The sequence below is a fragment of the Strongyloides ratti genome (assembly GCF_001040885.1).
Source record: "Strongyloides ratti genome assembly S_ratti_ED321, chromosome : 2".
NCBI classification, from domain to species: domain Eukaryota; kingdom Metazoa; phylum Nematoda; class Chromadorea; order Rhabditida; family Strongyloididae; genus Strongyloides; species Strongyloides ratti.
Window position 1 is genome coordinate 14,882,368 of NC_037308.1, and position 16,860 is coordinate 14,899,227.

General features: G+C 17.2%; 4 protein-coding genes across 4 annotated transcripts; 1 reads left to right on the forward strand and 3 right to left on the reverse strand.

Annotated features, from left to right (window-relative positions):
- Nucleotides 1-904: 904 nt before the first annotated feature.
- SRAE_2000474150 (Hypothetical protein) lies at nucleotides 905-1,888 on the forward strand (the record flags this gene model as incomplete). The annotated part of the gene is made up of 1 exon (XM_024643654.1): nucleotides 905-1,888. The coding sequence occupies one exon, from the start codon at nucleotides 905-907 to the stop codon at nucleotides 1,886-1,888; it is 984 nt and encodes a 327-aa protein (XP_024509301.1).
- A 1,398-nt stretch (nucleotides 1,889-3,286) lies between these two features.
- Nucleotides 3,287-4,348, reverse strand: SRAE_2000474200 (G protein-coupled receptor, rhodopsin-like family and GPCR, rhodopsin-like, 7TM domain and 7TM GPCR, olfactory receptor/chemoreceptor Srsx family-containing protein; the record flags this gene model as incomplete). Its single annotated transcript, XM_024643655.1, has 3 exons — nucleotides 3,287-3,768; nucleotides 3,823-3,922; nucleotides 3,974-4,348. The coding sequence occupies 3 exons, from the start codon at nucleotides 4,346-4,348 to the stop codon at nucleotides 3,287-3,289; spliced, it is 957 nt and encodes a 318-aa protein (XP_024509302.1).
- Nucleotides 4,349-7,673: 3,325 nt separating this feature from the next.
- Nucleotides 7,674-9,189, reverse strand: SRAE_2000474300 (Hypothetical protein; the record flags this gene model as incomplete). The annotated part of the gene is made up of 2 exons (XM_024643656.1): nucleotides 7,674-9,022; nucleotides 9,063-9,189. The coding sequence occupies 2 exons, from the start codon at nucleotides 9,187-9,189 to the stop codon at nucleotides 7,674-7,676; spliced, it is 1,476 nt and encodes a 491-aa protein (XP_024509303.1).
- A 2,256-nt stretch (nucleotides 9,190-11,445) lies between these two features.
- Nucleotides 11,446-11,787, reverse strand: SRAE_2000474350 (Hypothetical protein; the record flags this gene model as incomplete). The annotated part of the gene is made up of 1 exon (XM_024643657.1): nucleotides 11,446-11,787. One exon carries the CDS (start codon nucleotides 11,785-11,787, stop codon nucleotides 11,446-11,448), a length of 342 nt encoding a protein of 113 aa, XP_024509304.1.
- Between the last annotated feature and the right edge of the window lie 5,073 nt (nucleotides 11,788-16,860).

Sequence of the window (16,860 nt, forward strand, 5' to 3'; positions counted from 1 at the left end):
TTATTTGTTTATGAAGCAAAGTTAGTTTGAATATATTATTGTGCATGAATTTATATTTTTATTGAAAGAAATGTATTTTTGAAATTGGATTTTAAAGATAATTATTTCATTATAATGATAATAAGTTTTTATTTTTTAATGCATTATAAAAAAAAATTTAAATCTAAAAATGTACTTTAATAAAAAAAAAATTCACAATTTCGTTATACTATAAAATTTTTTCTTTCTTTGTATAACATAAATATACTTCCTTATAGTAATTATAATATAGACCATTTAATATATAAATTAAAGTTAAATTATTGTGAACTAAAATCTAATAAAATTTGTTAAAAATAATTTTCATTGGTAAAATTAAATAATTTTTATTTAAATTTGTCTAAAAGTAATAAAGTTATTTAATTGATAACATTATGTCTAAACTAAAAATGACAAATTTTATTAATTTTTCTCTCAACATAACTTTAAATTTCATCATTTTTCTTTAATGTAGAAAAAGTAAATTAAAGTTCAAAACAACTTCATTTGCTAATATACCTTTCTTTTGCACATATAATTAAAAATTAAAAAAAAATTATTTTTAAATTTTAATATTTCTTAGAATGATATAATATTTTTATTTAGTTTATTTAAAAACATATTTTATTACTTTATAACTATATTATTTTGTACTATTTTGTTAAATTTGTATTTCAATTGTTTATTGCCATAATAATATTTTATATTAGGTAAAAATAAATTAATTATGTTATTTTACTTTTTTTTTAATTAGCAGGTGAAAAAAGGCTGTTTAAATTTTAATATTATAAAAGGTAAGAAAAATTTTTTTTAGACATTCATTAACAAAATATAAAATATAATTTTTATTTTTTAATATTTTTTTTTTTTGGAAGTTTTAGTTATAATGGGTATTTCAAATAATAGTTTAATAGTATATGGATATTTATCTTTGGTTTGTTGTTTTATTAATATAATATTATTACCATTCACTTTTCGTATGTTATTTTTTAAAAGAGTATGGCATGTTTATTTTCGAATATCAGTTAGTTTAATTGTTATATGTTCAGTTATAATATCATTAAATGCTGGAATTGTTTCATATCTATTTATTTATTTTAATTTGGATATATCTAATAAATTTAATCAAAATATGACTGAAGAAAAGTATATGTACAATTTTTTTCGATCATTGCAACCTTCAACTAATGATAGTTATCGTTACACTATGTGGGTGTTATGTGGAGAAAGACTACTTGCCACAATAAAATTTAAAAATTACCAAACAAATAAAGCAAAATTATTTGCACTTTTAACAACACTTTTTGTTATTATGACAACATTATTTACAAAATTTTTAATTGAATTATTAAAAATACAAAAGTATATGAATTATATTTATACTTTAATGGATATACCACTTATTTTAATTATTTTAATACTATTAATATTAAATTGTAAAAGAAAAAAAACTGCTTTAATTAAAGGAGCAGATTTAAGTTCAAAATTTCAATTAAATGAAAATTATTTTTTAATACTTTTTTCATTGCCTATTATTACATTTAATGTTTTTCAATTATTTATTGTTAATATACTTGCAATTAAAGTAAACATCTTTAATATGAATCATAATGAACTATTTATGATTGTCTATGCTTTTAGAATAATTGCATATATTTTATTTCAAGTATATTTTTATTTTAATAAATATATATTTATATTTATAAAAAGCAAATTTGAAAGAAAAGTTATCCCAATACAAATAACTAGTGGTAAACAAAAAAGTTTAAATAATTCACAATGTAATGAGCAAAAAAATAAAGCTGATATTGAAAAAAATATTTATTTTAAAATGTTAGAAAAAGATTTAAATCAAGTTAATGCCTCGTAATTCAAACCAAAAATTTTACTACATTTATTTTTTTTTTTTAAGTAAATTGTTTTTATTAATGTTTTTTGTATAAAATAAAAAATTAATACTTGAATTGTTTTATTTAATGTTTTTTAATTTTTTTACTTAATTTAATATTACTTTTTATAGACGACAGACTAAAGCTGAAAAATTATCATAAAAACAAATTTATTTATTATTGTTTAATATGTATAAATTTCTATTTTAAGAATTAAACTAATACTAACTGAAATAAATGTATATTTAAGTAAAAAAAGTATATACAATTTTTTAATCTTTATTTTATAAATAATTATTAAAAATATAGAATAATTTTAATAACTTGTAATAAAGGGACTCGAATCAGATAATCTCTTTTTCATAATAATATTATTTTTAATAAGAAAAACCCATTTATTATTTTATTTATCACATTTTTAAAACATTATTTACAATAATTAATGTATTTAATTTAATTAAAATTTTAATTTTTAGAACTTAATATTTCTTTTTCGCATTTTTTTATAATTAATTATATCTTTAAATTATTTTAACGTGATAAAATTAGTAGGTAATTAATCTATAAATAATTTTTTAACCAAATATAACAAAAAAAAAAGAAATTTATGTTAAAAAAATTAACATATATTTTTGATTTATTGTTTTATAGTTTTAAAAATTTCTTACTAGAAATATTAATTTTTAATCATTTTATGTTAAAATAAAAAATATTTTTTTAATAAACAATGAATATATTTTAATTATATTTAAATTGTTTTTAATGATTGTGAATTCATTGTCATGTATTTGTAACAAAAATTAATAAACATAATATTAATTAGTTTTTAATTTTAATTAGTCAAAAATGTATAGGATTATGTAAATTAATTATCATTAACAATTAATTTTAAATATTTGATAATAATAGTTTATTTAATATTACAATTATATGAAAACTAATTAAATTCAAAATTATTTTAATAAATATGCTAACTTTTGATTGTTGTATGAACTAATTAAAAAATAAAAAATGTAAAAAATAAATTGGAATAAATGAATTTTAAGTTATGCAATTTTATATATAAATTTAGTTAAAATAAGATGTAAATATACTGTAACATATAATTAAAAAAAATATAGATAATAATTTGAGTAAAATATTTTGTAATAAAAAAAATAATTCATAAAATTTTTGTTAATATTTAAATTCACATCTGGTATTTTAAATAATTTATTATTAAAAAAGTTTTGAGATAATTAAGTAACATAAAATTAATTAAAAATTATTAGATTAAATATAATTATTAAGTATATTAAATAGTTAAGTTATAAAATAAAAGTTTATAAAAATTTTTTATATTATGTTTGTTATTGAATTTTTTATTAAAGAGTTATACATTATGTTACATTAGTTTGTTTAGAATTTTGTATTGTAGTATTTTTTGTTCTATTTACACGAATTCTCATATTACCACCTCCAGTCGTTGAACTATCAATATCTCTCATTAATATATGTTTTGAAAATAATCTTTTAATTTCGGAATACGTTGAAAGGTATATAATCAAATTTAAACAAGAATGTAATGCATTCAAATAATTTTGATACGCCATTACTTCTGATGCTACTTCATTATTTTGTGATATTATAAGAAATATTAAAAATACTATTTGTGGTATAGCCCAAAAAGCAATATAATTAAGCATTACTAGTGATATAGTTTTTTTTACCTTTGCATAATCAGAAACATATTTTTGAACAATATGATTATCATTTACATTAATTGTTGTTCTTTTAAAATTTACAGTTTCTTTGTCCCTTCTATGTGACTCAAACCAACTTAATATCTGAAGATATAATGTTATGAATGTTATGAAAACGCCTGAAGCAATATAGAATATTAAATAGTTAAAATTAAAAACATAAAATATTCTACATCGTGTTTTTGAAGATAATGGTTCCCTTGTTAACCATCCAATTGCAATTGTTATTGAGGCATATAAGAATGATGCTCCAAAAGTAACAAAAATTTTTTTCTAAAATAAAAAAAAAATAAATAATTAAAAGTAATTATCAATATAACATACCGTATGACTTGTATTTTTAAAAGCAAAAGGCCATTTTATAGCCGCTAATCTGTCAAGCGCTATAAAAATAACAGTAAATTGTCTTAATTGATAACCAAATGTATGAGGTGTTAAGAGAAGTGTGCAAATTTCAAGCGAAATAGAAGAATCGACATTTCTTAAGATTGGCCAAATATCATTATAAACTCGCATCATTGCTCCTAAACCAAAAATTAAATCTGCTACAGAAAGTTGAAAAATAGTAAAATTGGTAAATGTTCTTAAAAATCTTTTTGATTTTAAAGCTATATATACAATAATTAAATTAGAAATAACACATATAATTCCTGTAGAACCTTGTAAGGAAGCATTTTTTATTTGTATTGGATGTAACATATCTATATAAATTAATAAAAATAATTAGTAATATATAAAAATGAAATTATAAAAATATAAAAATAATAAAAAATGTTATTTTTTTTTATTATATTAATATAAAATATCGAAAACATTAATTTCACAAAGTTAAAATATAATATAAAAATTTAATTATGATATAAGCAATAAAAACAGTATAAAGGTTTGTTCAATGAACTTTTTAATTACTATAAAAATTAAATATTATTAAAGTTTTATCATGCTGTATACTAAACTTAATTTTTATCTAAAAATGTAACAATTAAATATATACTTTTTTTTTTCTTATAAATAAATAAACAAAACTTTATCATAATTAAATCTTTACTTAAGTACAATTAGACGAAAAAAATTCAATAAATAACAGGAGTGATAATTTTATTCTTAACTCATTTTTATAAATATATAAATAAATTTAATGATATCAATCATAATTTATAAAAAAAAATATTACTTTTATAAATCATAGTTATTTTAAGAAATTATTACTTTTTAAAATTTACTATTTAACTTATTATTAAAAATAATTTTTATTTAAAAATAATAATATATAGATTATAACAATAAAAAAAATGATAAAATAAAGTATTATAATTTTTTATATTTATTTATTAGAAATTCAACTTTCATTATGTTTAAATCTAATATAACACAATTTTAAATAAAATGTAAAATATATAATTAAATAAGAAATTGATATAATATACATTTTATAAATAGATAATAAGTTTTTTTTATGCAGCTAAAAAAAACTATCAAAAATGATATTCTTTATATTTTTCTCAATGTTATTAACTTGACGCTTAATTTAATAACAATATTATAAAATATAATTTAAAAAGATATTTAAGTAACTATCAGTGGAATAGAAAATATTAGTAAATAATTATTTTTAAATAATCCATGATATTATATATTTATAATTGTATAAAAATTATATTAGCATCAAGACTTTATTAAAATTTGACTTGTTGTTAATTAGGAAGCGTTTTATTTGAAAACATTTAAAATTAATAGCAAGTAACAAAATAAAAAAAATAATCTGATACTGTTTTTTCCTAAAATATTTTATTTTACAAAAAAAATGACTTTTTTTATATTATATTATTAAAAAATGTAATAAACAATTTTTGTAAAAATAAAACAATTATTGCATTTTTAAATATTTTTAACTTCTTAAATATATCAATATTTATATAAGTATTTGTTTCATTATTTTATTGTCTTAAAAACAATTCCTATCTTTTTCACATTTGGAATTTATATTTTAATGAAAAACCGTTTTAAGAATATAGAAAAAGTGAATAAATTGTAAATAATTTTTATATCTTTATGATTATTGTTTAAACAATTTATTACTTTATAATTAGTAAATTATTATATATATATATATTTTTTTAACTTTTAAATTTTATTTATTATATCATAATCATAACAAAAATTATATTATCTAGAATATCTTCATTTGTTTCTTAGTTAAAATATTAAGGTATATATTTTTAATATTTGCTTTGAAAAATTTCATCATTTTTAAAAATAATATTTACTTCAAATATAAAATACTTTTTTTTCAAAAAAAAAAATAATAAGGGCATAAATAATTTAACTATTTCTAATAAGTTATTTATAGATAATTGTTTAAAAATCATGCAATGTAATATATAGTAAAATAATACTTTAAAAATGACTTTTTATATTTTTACCAGTTTATATTGTTTCATAATATTTGTATTATTAATTTTAATATTTTTTTTATTACAAAAATAAATATTAAACAATGTTACTATTAAATTTGAAATAATGATAAAAATAAAATGTAATTTCAATTATTTTATACATCCATGAATATATATAATTTTAAAGCAAATATTTTTAAAATGTTGATATTCATTTTTTATAAATAAATAAAATTTATATGAACAATTTTTGTAACATTTTTGTGATTTACATTATTAGCTAAAAAAATATATTTATAATATATACTAAATTTTTCAAAGAAGTTGCAAGAAGAATATTCTATGTAAAATTAAATCGTTTCTAAATAATAGTACTGTAATATTTATAGAAATGCATTTTTAAACAACTGAATAAAATATAAATTATTTAGAAATTTATGATTGAGAAGTTTACAAAACATAAAAATTGTATTTTAATGTAATTTATAAAGTTTAATTTTTTGAAACTCTTCTTACAACTGTTTTTAAATTTTTTCAATGGAAGTTTTTTATGTATTTTATTGATTTATGAATTTTTTAATTTAACTTTGTAAATTGTTATTTTTAAAATGTCTTAATTAAATTCATTTACATCATATACATTTTTACTAAAAGTACTTATCAATTTGTTAAAGTATTTTATCATTTTTTAAGATTAATTTAATGATTTAAATTTTTATTTGTTCTTTGTGTTCTCATAGTATTTTTGATAGATAAGAATATTTTTAAATTTTAATTTAACATTTTTAATAATTATTATTATGATTTTGTTGCATTTTTTTCTATTTTCTTTAAAATTAAATTAAAACAATGTATGTTTAAAAAGTTTTTTTTTTAATTCTAACAAGATTTTCTTTTGCATATTTTTGATATATACTTTCATCAAAAATTATATTATGATTACTAATAAAATTAAAATTTAATTTACAAATAAAAAATATTATTTTAAAAACAAATATATTTCTTATTAAAAGCTTCTTGTTTACATCTTTATGTTAATAACGTTTTTAATCTCGCTTATCAATATAAATTTATTTAAAATATATATGGTTTAGACGTCGTATAAAAGCTAAACCTACTATAGATTATAATATTAAATATATAATAAAATTTATATAGTCTATAATTTTTATAGTTAATATAGAATATAATACTATTTTTATATATAGATAAGAAACAACATTATAAAAATTACAATACATTTCTTAAAATAAATTTATTTATTTATTAAAAACAAAAACATTAAAAAAAACAATAACAAACAAAATAAGTTTAACATAAATCAGTTGGAAGAAATTTATTTAAAACTATAAAATTAAAAAATATTAAAGTTATAATTATAAACCATAAAAATTTCTTAAGAATGTCATAAATAATTATCTAAAATTAAATATATAATAAAAAAAATTTTTTTTTTATCAAAAATTGAAGAAAATAAAAAAAAACCAATTTGATAAAAAAAAAATTCTTAAAACGTATTTTTTAATCAAAAAAAGTATGCGTAACTTCAACTAAAATTCAACCCAGAAAACTAAGAAAATTTGAAAAAAAAATTTTATTTATAAAAGTTATTTTAAAGGACACCAGATCTAAAAAAAATCCTGAGGCTTTTTTAAATTTTTTGATTTGTCTTCTTCGAAACTTGATCCAGATTTGCGTTTCCTCGTATTTTCTTTTTCACCACTATGATTAATAAACATACTCTCATTAATTGACTCAAGAAAATCATCATCAAAGTCATCATAGAAATCGTCTTTTATAGGATCTTCTACTTTACCATTTTCTGGAAAATTCTGCTTTTCTTTGCACATATTTGCATCCATAGTTAATTTATTTACAAGCAATTTCTCATTCTTTAGAATATTGGCATCATTATCTTGAACACTTTTTTCTTCTACAACTAAGTTTTCTTTTGTTATACTTTTGTTGTTGACATTAATTTTTAAATTTCTGTTATTATTCATTGTCCAAACGCCTGAAGATCCCTTTGAATCTACATCTTTTTGTGAATTGTAAATAAAACCACTGATATCATCATCATAAAAATCATCTTCGACACAAACATTATTTTTATTTTTTGAATAAACTAACTGAGATGGATTACTTTTGGCTACACACGTTGTTGTTTTAGTTGTAGATTGAGTAGGAAAAATATTTGGAGATTCTGGTTTATAATCACATTTATCATCAACATACATTTCCTTTTTTAATGATGAACTATTATCATTAAACCCACAAGTATGTATTACATGTTGCTTTTTGTTCAATATTGACATTTTTATGGGTGTTCGAACATATTTAAATGGTGATTTAATTGCCTCTTTGCTATTTTCCCTCATATAATCCTCCTTACTATTCGTTGATGATTTAACGTTTACACTTGTATCAAATGAAATAGCTAAATTTTCATTTTGAATTAATTTCTCTTCTTTTCTACACAAGTCATCGTTTTTCTTGTCTCCATGTATTTCATCATCAGAAAATGGAGAAGGAGTCTCGCGAACATTAAAATTATCTCTGGTATCACCAGTTGACATTTTTGGAGTACTCGTAAATCGATTTTTTTTTAACAATTCTGACAAAAAAGTATTTTGTGATATTGTTATATTTAATTCCTCAACTAGATTTATTTGAGAATCAACACATGAAGATGGTTTGTTTTCATTACATTTTTCGTCTTCCTCGCACTGTTTTATAATTCCTTGATTACCTCTGTTTATTTCTAATATTTTACCATGAAATTTGGAAATGGAACGTAACCTTTTCCTTGCTCTAGATTTTGGTGATTCTTTTATATCATCTGGAAATTCAGAATTGAGTTTTTTCCTTGGTAACAGTAAAGTTGATCGAAAATGTAAAGGTGAATCTTCTGGTTTTTTTGGACTACTTCTATCATGATCCATTTCGCGAATAAGTTTGGCACATATATTACTTTTAACTAAATTTATTACAAAAAGAAACTATATAATAAAACATACTTAAATCTCTTTTTACTTGAACAGGAAAAGCTTTTGGAGAATCTTTCCAACATATTTGAACATCATTAAAGTATCCCTCATTGTTCTGTAAAGGCATATTGTAAGAATATAACTCTACAGTTACCATTTAATATATATTTTAAAAAAAAATACTTAGAATAAATAAAAAATAATCTCAAGTTTTTTATATTTAATAATGTTTTTCATCAATTTCTAAAAATATTAAAAAAATTTAACCGCCTAAAACAATGAATGTTAGTAGGGAAAAGTAACTTCAAAGATACAATTAGTTATTGGAACAACGTTCCGATCAAAAATCGTTATAAGATTATATTACATTTAATATTACATTTGTACTACGAACCAATTATAGTATAAAAATAAAATTTATTATAATTCTTCTTGGTACACTTCAATTTCAAATAATAATGATATAAATAAAAAAGAATTATTTTATTATAAATATGAATATTCAAAAAAAGGAAAAAAAATATTTTAAATTTAATAATAACAATTTATAATAAGTTTCTGATATGAAAAATGAATCATCTATCAAAAAACTATTAATAAAAAAATATTTTTTTTAAAATATTTATGTATAAGTTTCATATTTATTACTTTTTAACTTTTTTCTGTGAAGAAGTTTTTAATTAATTTGTTCTGGGTATATTTTCTCATCTATTAAAATACCATACTTTCATAGAAATTCAATAAAGCCTTTTTGTGTAAAAAAAAAATTCAAAGTATCATGATTACAAATAAAATAATAGTAATTGATTTTTTAAATGCAAATTTTTTTACCTTTGGATAAATCTTACAAAGTATTTTATTCGATGTAAAATAATTTTCTATTAAATTATCTTTTTTTTTGTATATTAGTTTTTTTTTGTTTGTGAATATTCTAATTAACATTACGACGAACTATTCAAGTTTTGTGGCAAATGATTAATGATGTTGATGAAAAACTCATACTTACTAACATTTTTTAACGTTGTTTTTCAAAAATATTATCAGAAAAAATTTCTATTTTAATTAAGAAAGTAATATAATATGTTCATTTATTTTATTACCATATACATTCAGAAGAAAATTATTATTATTATAATAACGACAAATCGGTTTTTCTATAAAATTAATATAATAAAAGTTTTTTTTTCTGTAAAAAATAAATTTATAAGGTAGTCACTTTGTTATTTCTCAATGTTTCATTTGCAGTGATATTTTCAACCAATTAAAAATATATTTATATGAATTAAATCTCACTTATGTCTTATATCTTTTTTATTTTTTTTACGGAAGTAGATTTATGATTCTTACCAACATTTTTTAATATTCATAAACGTTATGTAAAAAAAATATAAGATAAAATTTTTTTCTTAACATAAAATATTTTTTGATATCATTGTAGAACAAAGGATCATATTAAGTTGTGACATATAAAATTAGACACTTTATATATGTAGCATTTTTAACTGACGTTTTTATATATTTATCAATAATAATATAATAAGAAGTCCTTATGATCTTCAAATGATGATCATTTTTGGCTTTTGTTCAGCTTCTACCTTCTTCCGGAGGTAGCTAGCTTCGTTTTACAAAAAGCGCTGTATATTTTAGTTTAATTATTTATTTAAAATAATAGATAAATAAAAGAAAAGGAAATAAAAGAAAAGAATTAAAAATTAAATTTTTCTCTGCGTTTATTTAAATTTTCTTGCTATTTATATTTTTAATTAAAGGGCGGTGTCCTGGTCATCACAAAGTATTTTGTTTGATTCGTATGAATCTTTCTTATAAAATGAAAAAAAAATTTATGGCAAATAAAAACCAAATTATAATCTTTTTATCAACTAATTACAATGTCTACTATTGACGAATTTTGCATAATTTTCTAAAATGTGTCTAAAAAAAGACAATTGCTTAAAAAAACACCAGAAAATATAAATGAAACTTTTAAGGAAAACTTTGTCAGTTATTCAACTACAAAAAATTTAGAAAGAAGAATCAAAGTTTTTAAAAACATTGTAATAAATTGATAAAAAAGATAATAATTTTCTTTTCACCATGATTATAATATCATTTAATAAGGGAGATCAAAATTAATCAAAAAAAAGGCTTGTTGTTATATTCTCATTACTTATATTTTATTATTTCGGATAAAATTGGTTCATTTTATATAAAACAGGTAAATAGATAATTAATTATCTTCTTAAACGAAAACTTTTTTTAATCATTTACAAATATTGTTTATTTGATAAAAATTTAAAAATAAAACATTATTAAAAATAAAATATATAGAAATTTTATTTATTTCTCATTTTTAAGCAATAATAGTTTAAAAATTTGTAAATATATTAAGTTAAAAAATTAATACATTGAATGCCTATTGTTTTGCAAAATTAAAAATATTCCTTAATGTCCTTAAAGATCCAATTTTTGGTTTTTTACAGTTTTTACATGATTTAAAATGATGAAATGCTTCAGGAGTTTCACTTTTGACTAGATAACATTGAATAGGTGAAAAATAACAGTTTCTAGATAAACTTTTAAATCCTTTTTTATTTGAATCATTTTTTGGTGGTAAATTATTAGTTGATTTTTGAAAGTTTTGAAAAGGATCTTTTTTAGGATCAAGTTCGTTATCATTTAAATTTATAGTAAATCCATTTATAATGTACGTTAATAAAAAGAAATACAATAGTGTAATAATCAAACTTAAATGCATTATGAAAATAATTAAAGATATAGTTTGGAAAAAGATATTATTAAAATTGTTTCAATATTTTTTTTTATATAGTAATTTTCATAATCTAAATGGGAGGAACATAGAAAAGAAATATAATTATCCGTTCCATACATTTTTAATACTTTTGTTATTATATCTGTAATATTAAGTACTGCATAAACGTGTAGCTAACAGTAAACATATAGGATATTATACGGATAAAAAAAATATTTAAAGATAAAATAAATAATAACAGGAAAGATTATAATTTCTTTTTTTTTTCAACATTAAACAATATAGTGATTATAATATATATAAAATAATTTTCTTTATTTTATTATGTTAAGTATACTTTTCAATAATATGACTACGAAATATTTTTAATGGATCATACAACTGAAAATTTCTTACTGTAGCTTTTATTTTTCCAAATTAAAATACATTTTTAAAATTTTTAAAACATTTAACAAACTATCTTAAAAAATATTGTAAAAATTTATAAAAAAAATTAGTTTAATTACATATTTTATATTTTAGGGTTATATTTACATTTATTGTATTATTTTAATGAAAAAAAACGTGATTTACAACATTTTTTTCATAACATTTTAATGTTAGTACACAAAAGAATGACTATAAAGTTGATTAACATAAAAAAATCCTACTTATCCTTTTTTATTATTTTAGATTTTTTAAAATATTGCTTACAAAATACACTTAATATGTGAGAAAAATTCCTCGTTATAATTAAATTTAAATGTAAATATATAAAAAAATGATGATATATATTATATTATAAATATATAATCTATAAAAAAAATTTAAAAAAATATTTAATTTTAAAATTTGTATTCAAAATTTAATACAATAAATAGTATTAAAACTTTCACCTGTTTTTAAACAATATTTTTTATCGATAGTTAAAAATGTTTTTATAAAACAATTTAAAATTATTAATATTAAATCTTATTTTTTTCACATATTATTATATAAATTTAATAAATTTTTCTTCCTATATCATTTTTATTTAAAAATTAGCTTTATACTATATTTATTTCCTTTTTTTTATTTTTCTAATTTTTAAAATATTATTTTGTAATAAAATATATTATAAAAATGACTTACAGATAAAAGATACTTTTAAGTATTAACGTCTTATGTCATTCATAGAATTTCATGTTTAATATTTATAGTTATTGGTCATGAGAATAATTTTTCTTCCTTATATAAATAAGCAAATATTATAATCTTGTATATTCTATATATATTCATATAAAAAGAAAAAATGAATTGTAAAAAATTATTTTCCATATTTTAAATATTTAATAAACTTTTTTAACATAAAAAAATAACGAAAAGTGTAATCATTTTTTAAAAGATAAATTTTTAATATTGATTTGCAGCATAAAATACAAAATAAAGAAACATTAGCATCTGCTGAAAAATGATTGCTTTAAGTGATTTTGCAATGAAATTTGGTTAAAAGATAAAAAATAAGTTAAAGAAATTGTTTTTTATGCTAACGTTTTGTAAATAATAATATTAAAGCATAATATATGGTTTTGAAGTTAGACTTAAAATTTCTTAAATTTTTTATATTTTTAAAAGATCAATCAATAAAAATAAATAAAAAAGATTCCTAGAAAAATTATAGTCTTAAATTTTGAGCATTATTTACTTCCTATATGTCTTTTCATTCTTAAAATATTTAAAAAAGAAAATTTTTTAAGTTTATTTTGTTATAAATAAAATTTTTAATTAGTTATAACTTTTCATTAAGTTACTTATTTAATATAATGATAGAGTGATGAATTAAGTTTTTTTAAATTTACCTTCGAATTAAATTAGCTTTGTTAGAAACAAATGCTTCGTTCTTGAAATACAAAATAAAATAAATTTATTGTAATTTTTAATTTTTTTTTTCAAAAGTGAAAAAAATACTTAAAAAATAACTTTCTAAGGAATATAAAAAATCGTTTTAGACAAATTTTGTCAGCTTCAACTAAGAAAAAATTATAAAAAATTTATTGCCATTCAATATATATTAAATGTTCTAAAATGTAAATTTTTTGTTGAAAAATAAAAAATTATTATTTAAAAAATTTAAAAAACTTGCCAATAAAAATAAGAAATTTTAAATTGATCATATGTTTTGAATCATGCATTAATTAATGCTCTTTCAAATAAAATAAGTATAATTAGAAATAAAAGCTAGAAATTATTAATTTTTTTTTTATGTTGAAAAAAAAATACCTGAAAATAAATTTTTGAAAAAAAAACACTTATAACAATTATTTTAGGATACATTTTTAAAAAATTTCATAGAAAGATATTGTTATTTAATATATGAAACATTGAAACTATTAATTTTTTAAAAAAAGTGTATATTTCAAAAATACAATTTATTATACTATATTATAATCAATTTTTTTCCTACGAAAACACAAAATTCTCTTAAAAATATTTAATTTAAAGTTATTCATAATTATTAATTACAATAAATCTCTTGTAAATTATAGTTTAAAAGTGAATTTTTATTTTTGAATTTAATTTATTATTACATAAAATAACAATTCATACATATTACTACACTATATTCTGACATTTATTTTAAGTATAATCTTCTACATTTTTGAAATATATATATATTCAATAAAAATTTGATTTATATTTTCCAATTGTTCAATGTATTTAAAAAAAATTTATTAAGAAAAAACTATACATGATATCAATAAGAATATTACAGAAAATGTTTTGAAATTCCAATACATCATTTAAAAAATTTTATTATAAAGTTTGTATATGTATAATAATTTTATGATTTTCATTTTTGTATAAATGTCTTTACATTAATGTCGATTTTTGTTTTTAAAATGTAAACAAATAATAATTTAAAAAAAAATATTAGTTAATAAGATAACAATCCTTTAGCAATATATTTTTTTTATATTTTTTTAATTTTTAAAAACTTTTTCAAATCATATATATATATTTTTTTAGAATTACACATTGTTTAAAAAAACACCTGAAATAATGTGTATTTGGATCAATTTTTTGTTATTTATAAAGTAAACAAAAAAAAAGTAAGAAAGTGTAAAAAAAAATAAACATTAATGGAACATTAAAAACTTTTTGCAATATTTATAGTTTTTTTTTTAAAATAATTTTACAATAAATATAAAAAAAACATTAGTTTAATCCTAATTTGTATAAAAGTAACGTCACTTATTTTAAATTAAACTATTTAAAATAAATTAAAAATATATGACTTGTTATGGTAAGTTTTGTTATCACAATAGAATTAATACAACTAAAAAATGACAGTTTGATTTATTCATTTATACACCATATATCTAAGAAAATGTTTTTAATAAAAAGTTTTATATTAATAAATTAAAATATTTTTTTATTTACATTGATATCAATTTCTACTTGATCAATTTTTATTTCTAAAAATACAGTAAAAAAAACGATAATTTTTGCGCTTTTATTGTATAAATTTAGTATTCTACAATAATAAAAATTATGATTATTTTAAATCAAGCAAAATGTTATTAACTTTTTTAATGCATATAAAAGATAATGACAAATTCAAGTAATAGAATTATTAGATATTAAAAATTTTAAAAAATTAATTCTTTTTCTTATCATATTATTAAATAGTAGTAGATAATAAAAACTGAAGATAAAAATAAATTTTTTTAAATTTATCTATAAATAAATATCAGTGATAGTCGTAATAGAAGAGTAATTACGATCATGAAAAAAGTATATAAATTATATTAAGGTTTATTTTGTTTTTTTTTTCTATTAAAATTTTTTTTTATTAAATTAAATTTTAAAAATTATTTAGAAAGATTAAGCAACCAATTAAAATCATAAAAACTAAATCCTATTATAAATGTATAAAAATTGTAAAAAGTAATAAAATTTTATAAGATATAAATAATACAAATATTTTTTAAATTGAATCTCATGTAATTTTACAGATAATCGTAGGTAATATAATTGTTACAGATAACCTACCATGTTCTGTGAATAAATGTACACGAAGCGTACGCTTGTTAAAAAATTAATTTAATATATAATAATAATAGAAATAAATAAAATGTATATACTTTTTTTTTAATCAAAACGACATTGTTTTATCTCAGAATGGATTACAATACCTATATTCTTCTTTTTATATTCATTCTCTATCACCCACTCCTCCTATTTTCCATAATGCTTCACTTAGGGTAGCTTTATAAATGAAAGGTGATTAGAAAATAAGTAAACATCTTTAATAAAAAATAAAATGGCATTTTTAACTTAAAAATAAAATAGTTATCATAGTTAATCTCAAAAAACCTTAAGATTCTCTAAAGGCGGAAGTATTATGGTTTTTTTTTATAATAATTTAAAGTAATATTTGTAATTTTTTTTTAAAAAACAACTTCTTCCTAAATATAGTTAATTAAATTTACTGAAACAAAACGATACAAGTAAATTAATTATATTTCAATGAAAAAGTAAACTTAAAAGATTAAATAATACTTTTAAATTTAACATAAATTATAAAAAATATTATTAATAGAAATTTATTATGTTAATAAGTGCCCCCTCACAACATAGTAAGTATATATAGACTAAAAATAATTTGAAGTTATTATATTTATTATCTAAATGAAAACAAAATTTTTTTAAAAATAAATTTATTTATACTTTTATCATGTTTTATAAATAAAAAGTATATAAGCTTTTATTTTTAGAAAATTATGCATTTTAAAAAAATTAAATTTTATTTTTTTTATAAATATTTCTGTTGGAAAAATTATTATAAAGAAATGTTTTATCAATAAGATCAAATTTAATTATTTTAATTTTTTTTTATTAAAATAGCTTGTTGCTTTTTAAATCATACATTAAATTTAAGTTACAAATATCTACAAGTAACATTCATTAATTTTTTCAAAATATTTAGATTTATGGAAAATATTACGAGAAAAATAAAAATGATATTTTTTCATATATTATGTTTAAACAAATTTTTTTATATTCATCATTGGAAATAAACAACATTTTAATTCTATT